At 37.5% G+C, this 7,733-nt stretch overlaps 1 protein-coding gene across 1 annotated transcript; it reads right to left on the reverse strand.

The window, feature by feature from the left end:
• Positions 1-663: 663 nt before the first annotated feature.
• DFL_008015 (uncharacterized protein) lies at positions 664-3,050 on the reverse strand (the record flags this gene model as incomplete). Its single annotated transcript, XM_067637687.1, has 2 exons — positions 664-1,892; positions 1,961-3,050. The coding sequence occupies 2 exons, from the start codon at positions 3,048-3,050 to the stop codon at positions 664-666; spliced, it is 2,319 nt and encodes a 772-aa protein (XP_067485651.1).
• Between the last annotated feature and the right edge of the window lie 4,683 nt (positions 3,051-7,733).

Below are 7,733 nucleotides of genomic sequence, written 5' to 3' on the forward strand. Positions count from 1 at the left end.
TGTCAGTCTGTCTGTCAGTCTGTCATCTGTCTACCTGTATCTGTTTGTACGTTTGCTTACCTGTCTGTCTATCTACCTGTCTGTCTACTTGTCTGTCTGTTTGTCAATCTGTTAGTTCACCTGTCTGCTTACCCGTCTGTCTGTCTGTCTGTCCATTTGTCTGTTTACCTGTCTGTCTATCCATCTGTCTATTTGTCCACCTGTCTGTCTATTTGTCCACCTGTCTGTCTATTTGTCCACCTGTCCACCTGTCCGTCCGTCCGTCTGTCTGTCTGTCTGTCTGTCTGTCTGTCTGTCTGTCTGTCTTTCCGTTTGTCTGTCTTTCCGTTTGTCTGTCTTTCCGTCTGTTTGTCTGTCTTTCCGTCTGTTTGTCTGTCTTTCCGTCTGTCTTTCCGTCTGTCTGTCTGTCTTTCCGTCTGTCTGTCTGTCGTCTGTTTGTCCGTCTGTTTGTCCACCTGTTTGTCCACCTCGCAACACGCCCAACACAAATGTTTTTTTGTGGTGTTTGACAAGCGCGCTCGACCAATCAAAAAATTGGAACCAGGCCTGGTTCCAATTTCCAAAGTCTTGGGGTGTTTGTCATCGTTAAACCTTCCCGATCGGAGACCGAACCGCCCTTTCGACCAATTAGAAAATTGGTACCAGGCCTGGTACCGAATAAACCTACCGGTTAGATCGAAGACAGCCTGCGTCGTACGCTGAAAATTCCACTCTAACCAACATTCGGCCGTCTTCGTCCTTCATCGCTTGCATTTCTCGTTCCTCGATTATAACCGTCGATTTGCTTTTTTCGAAATGTCTTCCCGCTCTTCCGCTTTCTTGTACGTAATTGATTAAACTATACGGTAACTTAACGTGAATTGTTTCTATAATATTCGGATAATCTATGCCGCAGCCGAATGCCGTTGTCGCTATGAGAAACGTCTGTTCCGGCTTTTGCCATTCGTCGAGCGCTAATCGTCTAGCCTTTTCGTCCGCTTCTCCGTGATAAAATTGACAGTCGAGCATTTTCGGTCCCGCGAGCATCTCCGCCTCGTTTTTAAACCGAGTGTAAATTACGATTTTTTGTCCCGATGTTAGCGTTCTTTTTCGTTCCTTTGCCAGTTCTAACGCTGTCGTTATCATTCGTCCGTTGCCGCATTTTATCACATTTATACTGACGTTTGTTCGTAAGCTTTGTCCTCGTATGTAACGAACAGGACTGTCGGTTAACGCTAATGAATTTTCGAAAACTGTCTTCATTCGTGGCGGTAACGTTGCTGTTGTAAAAAGCATCGGTACGTTTAACGACCTGAGATGAAACATCTGACTCATCGCCGGTCGAAATCCGTCTTCGGTGACTATTGTGTGACACTCGTCGACTACTATTCTGTTAAGAAGCCCGTTGGCTTTGAGAACGGAAAGATATTGTAAAAAAGTCTGGTGCTGGTTGATGTCGTGCTGCGTTGAACCGACGGCGCTTTCCGTCACCGCTACTATTATTCGGCTGCCGTACGATTGGCAATCGGGACGCCAGTAATCTGCCTTCAAGTCGACTTCGCCGCATCGTTTGATAATATCGTTCGCGAGGCTGATATAAGGGACTATTACCGCCGTCGTACCTCGCTGGTCCGCGGCCGCCGGCAACATCCACAGTAAGGTCTTACCGCCCCCCGTGGGCAAAATCGCAACAGTTAACGGCCGTTTTTCAAGCATTGACACCGCGCCTTTCAGCTGTTCTTCTGATTTGAATTTGTTATGACCGAATTTATCTTTCAGTATTGCGTGAGCTGTGTCTTCCGAGTTCCCGAAGACGTGAACGTTGATATCTTTCGGTGTTTCGATTCGCGCGTCTCCGAGATCCGTGAACGACCGCTGTCTCTTTGCGATCAGAGGCCCGAGATTTCCCTCCTCTTGCTCGGTTGGAATATCGTTAGCTTGATTGTAAACTTCTCAGGGAAAATCTTTCACGTTTGCTTACCGTTCACCGAAGATTCTTGTCGACGGTGTTTTTTATCGTTCGATGACCGTTTCCCGTTTTCGTCATCGCCCAAACCTAAGAACCGATGCCACTCCTCGCTCACCCTCGTGAACAATTCCAGAGACTTGGACGTCAGTTTCGACGTCAGGTTAACCGCCTGCCCGTAGTGATTAAGCCTTTGTCGAACACCGTGTCCGGTCTGCTGAGCTGCGGTTATCTGTTCTGCGTCGTAATCTTCAGGCCCTTCCGCTTCGTCCAGCAGAGGGTCTTCGCTGCTGAAGTCCTTGAATTGTTCGGCCGTTGGCCTGCTTCGGTGGACCACGTCTCTGCTAAACGCGACGGCAATGTGACGATAGGAGCGGACGGTCAACTTTACCCCCAAACTTCTTTCGGTCGCTTCTTCGATCGCCTGCGTCATGCGGTTATTGCTCCAGCAGTCACCTTTACTGTTCTCCCACAGATAATCCGTCTCCGGTTTATCCTCGCGGTATATGGCGTCCAGGCTGTCGGTGAACGGTCTGACGTACCGAAGATATAGCGCTACTAAATCGCCGACGGCTTTCGGTAGAACCCTGGGTATGATTTTCAACCGATCCGCAATAACCATCCCTTTGTGATACTGCGAGATAAAGATCACCTTGCCACCGATCGTGAACAGGTTTCTGTCGACCGACGCGCCGTCTCGATACCGCGTGCAGCTGATCTCGGTGCCTCTGGCCGGTGCGCCGCCAGTAACGTGTACGAGAACGAATAAATTGTTCAAGAATTTGTCAACTGATCGTTCGTAGAACTTGAGCCCCGAATCTTTAAAAATTGACCGAGTGTTGGAATCGGTGACTGTAGTTGTACTTAGCATCCGTTCCCTGGCCTTGATGTTCTTGAATAATCTGTCCTGGATTAGTTTGACGCCGGCTGCGAGTTCTGTTGCTGTATTGAGGTTTAAGAAGGCACCGCTGGTGCTTCTCGTTCCCAGAGCTATGTTATCGTCGATATTCTTTAAATCTACGGCGAATCGCTGTTCGTCGTCTTCGGTGAATATTAAATCCCGCCACAGAGAATCGGTTGCTCCTTTTATCAGCTCTCGCACCATATTCTTTAGACTGTTAACAGTTATCGATTGTTTTTCGTACTTAAGCTCCGTCTTAATCTGCAGATTTATCTAAAGTATACGAGCTTAACTTGGAATAAGCGCCGATTTCTTCAATTTGTAAGCGAGATTATTCAGCATTAAGTTTATTAATATATAGCTACTGTTAACTAGCTATATTCGCCTATATTATTGAAAGTACTCGACCGTTCGATCGACTTGTTTATTTTTTATTAACTTTAAGCTTTTATCCTTCGAGATGCTTTTCTTTAATAAAATTAAATAATCTTATAATAATATTAACCGAGAATAATATATTAGTCTTGCTAAAATACTAGTGTAATCTTCAAGTTCCTTTAACTAATAAGTACGCTCGTCGATACTTAAAATCGCAGTGAAATAAACGAGTAGGTTTTTTTACCTTTTATTCAGAAACTTTCATTTTAAAATTATTACGTTGAAAGTAAAAACGTAATCCTTTAAAAATTCATTTCTTTAACAAGGTCTATTTTCGGTTGCAGCTAATAATCAAGCAAATAATTTAATATATTTTAACCATTCTTCCAAATCTTCTTCAAAGTCAATTTTATACCTACAAAGCCTTTTCAATTTAAAAAGATCGTAAACTCGTAAACAATAAACAATCAACCTCTACCAATAGCTAATATATCAGCCAAAACTAGCTATTAATCTAAGCACTTCTAATAGTCAATATAAGAACTCTTTAACTTTAAGACTTCTCCACCACTACCTCAAATCTCTGCTAATTTCGCCGAGATCGATCATCATCTCATCAAACATGACTCTGATAGCCGCGCATACTAATAGAAGTTCGTTTTCAATCGTCTTGCAGTTCAGTAAAACGCTAACCGCTATTAATTCGTTTAGTTCTAAATTTTTTAAATATTCCGCCTAACTGGTTAAGTTTATTTACAGCGTTAAGGTTTCTCGAGAATTTATAATCGTAACGTAAGTTTGATCTTCTTCCCTTCGTTTTGCGGCTTGAGCGAATAATTCGCTCATGCCCGTATACGTCATTTTTTCTGCCGAACTTTCGAGCGATAGAGTATTCCGATCTTCTGTATTCGCCAATAGTCGCTTATTTACTAAGAAATAATGATGATGCGGACTGGACGTTTCGAAAATAGATTGCATCTAATATTCACCGTCATCTATCTTCGCTTTTGTCGTTTCTCGCGGTCGTTCGGCCTGCTCTCTGATATTGTGTTCCTTAATGCGATGCACGCGTATCATTTTGGGCGAGGAGAATCTGGAATCGCAGTTTTGATATCGAAAACATTTTACGGTCTTCAATTCGCGTATTTCTTCTCGACCGTCCGGTTGCCGCGCTGCATCGTCAGGATTCGCGGTTTCTTTTTCAATATAATTTCGAACCCACGCGTTCCGAATCGTCGAGGGTATTTCGCTGTGGGCTTTGATATTTCGAAGATGATCGTTCAATCTGTTCGGTAAAACGGCGAAACAACAAACCCTGCATATTATTTGACGCAGCTCGGTATTATATTCAAAAGGACATTTCGTGTTTTCTTTGTCGTTCATAGCAGCCATTTTTCGATTCATTACGAGTTCATCGAATGACGTTTGCGGTGAAAAGTAACGAAAAAAAGGGGAAGGGGGAAGGGGGAAGAGAGAGAGACAATATTTAATTTTAATGTAATTAACTAATGTTTGTCAAATGATCGTTAACGAATTTCGTTGGCACAAAACCAACACATCAAACTATGTTAGATTTTTCAAACTCACAACACGCCCAACGCAAACGTTTTTAGGTGGTGTTTGACAAACACGTTTCGACTAATCAAAAAATTGGTACCACCGGTGGTACCAATTTTTCATTTCTTGGGGTGTTTGCCTTCGATTTTTACCGCACCGGGCGACCGAAACAGGCTTTCGGCCAATCAGAAAATCGGTACCACCGGTGGTTCCGATTAAAACTATGGGTTAGAAGAAGAAGAAGGAAAAAAACACATTTCCATCCTGCTCCATCCTGCCCATCCTAAGGCAAGATGGGCAAGATGGGCAGGATGGAAACCTGCCTTCCGGGTGGAGCCCTTCCATCCTAAGAAGCCCTTTCCATCCTAAGGAGCCCTTTTCATTCTAAGGAACCCTTTCCATCCTAAAAAGCCCGTTCCATCCTAAGAAGGGCTTGCATCAAATAGAGTAATTTTCATCCTAAAAAATAATTTACATCCTAAGGAATAATTTCCATCTCAAAAATAATCTCTATCAAACGCGTCTTATTCGGATCTACGAAAGCACTATATACAACCATCTAAAATAATAAAAATACAGTTAAAAAAATCACAATAAACATTAAACTTTTCAGTCGGATATCTCATAAAAATCAGATTGTACGTTTCGTAACGAGAAAAATATATATAAAACTATAATATTATTAAATAAATAAGAAATTAATGATTTAGTTAAGGGTATCAAGTTTAGAATAAAAAGAAAGGGGGGAAGATGTATCGGCTTTTTAAAAATCTTCAGTGGCATCCTCTAGATCTGTACGGGCTTCTTGTAAGTTATCGGCACTTTTCACTAATTTAATATTTTTTTTAATTTGTAAAACTAAAGCATCTTCCATATCTAATAATTCTTAAGTATTTTCTGAAATGCTAACGATATAATACTTGTCTTTGAAGACCCCGAACGCGTTTAGTTTCTGCTTGATTGATACTAATAGCATCGATATAATATTAGTTTAATATAATTCTCAACGAGTTCTTTAAAATTCTAAATAAATCATATATTAATTTAAAATAGCTCTACATCAGCCTCGTATCTCCATAAATAAGTGAATTTTATTTACATTGTTTATTTAAAGATTTTAAAATATAACTTAAATTGATAATACTAGTTTCGAGTCTTTTTAAAACCTCTTATAGAACTATAACAACTTAGGAGATAGTGATATTATTTACTTTTTGATATAACGTCAGATTTTTAACTTAATAATTATTAGAAATATTACAGAAATATCGAATCAGTACTTAGGGTATAACTGGAGAAGAGAATAGTAGTAGACTTAGCTTCTATTAAGATTAGTATAGAATTACTACGGCCTTAAATATTTAGTTAACTTATATCCTAGAAATCTTTCTTAAAAAAAAACCTATTTTTTTTTAGAAAATATTTAACTCGTTTTATTTAAACTAGTATAGAAAAAGAGAAAATATATTTAGATTTAATAATCTTTCAAATAACGTCTATTATATAACCTTAAAAACTTAAAAAAAACTATTTAATTTATACTTAAACTGATTTTAGAAAAAGGGCTGAAGTAAGATTATGAGAAGTAAATATTTATTTTTAAATATTCTGAATCTCTTTAGTATCCGGGAATAGATTTTTTGTAATATAATAGATATAGAGATTTATGTAAATAAAATTAAAATATTTGGTATATGTCGATAAAATATTTGTTATTTTAGTTTAATTTTTATAAGAACGATTTATGATTGAAACTGTCTTAAGTAATTCCGTATAACTTAATTAAGAAATAGATTAAAATAGTGTAATACTGGAGACTTTAGATGTTGTTTGGGTGGTTATTATCAGGTTTAAATCTACTTATATTAGTTTAGTACAAGCCTATATGAAAATAAAAGAATTATTTAAATATTAACTTATTTGACTTTTTTAATAAATGATGTCCCGTTTTTTTCTCTAATTAATATTATTGAAATGTCGGAATTGTGGGTAACTCTATTAAAATCTCTTGTAATTTTACTGGTTCTGCTAATTTTGCTATAGGCTCTGTATCTGCTTCTACCTGGCTTACTGGTTCTGCTGAAAGCTCCATATCCGCTTCTGCCGGATTATTCAAAATAACTTTAAAAAAAATTAGTTCTTATATAAAAGGTAAATAAAAAATAAAGACGGATCAGTACTCCGCTGGTCCCGGTTAGTAATAGGAACAAGCTGTTGTATTTTAAGAAGTAATCATATTAAATCTTCTCAAGATAAGTCTAAAAACTTTTTTATTTTTACTGTAGAGGATGTGTCGACTTCCAAAGTTTTTATATAAGTTACTAATAGTGCTGCTAATGCTGGTTCCCAATGTGTCGTTTTTATCTAAGCCTTGATTTGTTTTTTAGTAACTTTGGCATTTTTAATCTATAGTTTCCTAGACATAATAGAGGCTTATTCAGGTACTATACGTATTAACTAATAATAAAAACTAAATTTTGAAGATTTAATAAAATAATAAAAATATCTCGGTTCGATGTTGATGTGTAGTAGAATTTTACGAATATCCTAATAATTATTTAAAAAGAAATAGAAAAAGAGACTAGATATCTTAATTTAATATATAAAATATAATATATGATATCTTTTTTGAGTAAAATACTAAAGCGCTGTATAAATTCTAATCAGATAATAATATTTTCACTATTAAATTATTATCGCGAGCTTAGTATTCTATAAAAATACTATATATAAAAATATTAATTAATTGAATTATTAATTAGCGTAGTTCTGAAGTTCTTCCTAACTAAGCTATGTAAGTTTTAAATAGTTTTCATTCTAAATATATAAAATATATATATAGGGTTTAAAAATAATTTAATCTTTTAATATAATATAATTAAATAAAATCTAGGGTATTAAGTTAAGGTTAATGTATTAAAAATAGTAAATTAGTTTTATCAGCTCTATAAA

The sequence above is a fragment of the Arthrobotrys flagrans genome (assembly GCF_004000055.1).
Source record: "Arthrobotrys flagrans strain CBS H-5679 chromosome Unknown unitig_1, whole genome shotgun sequence".
Classification (NCBI taxonomy): Eukaryota; Fungi; Ascomycota; class Orbiliomycetes; order Orbiliales; family Orbiliaceae; genus Arthrobotrys; species Arthrobotrys flagrans.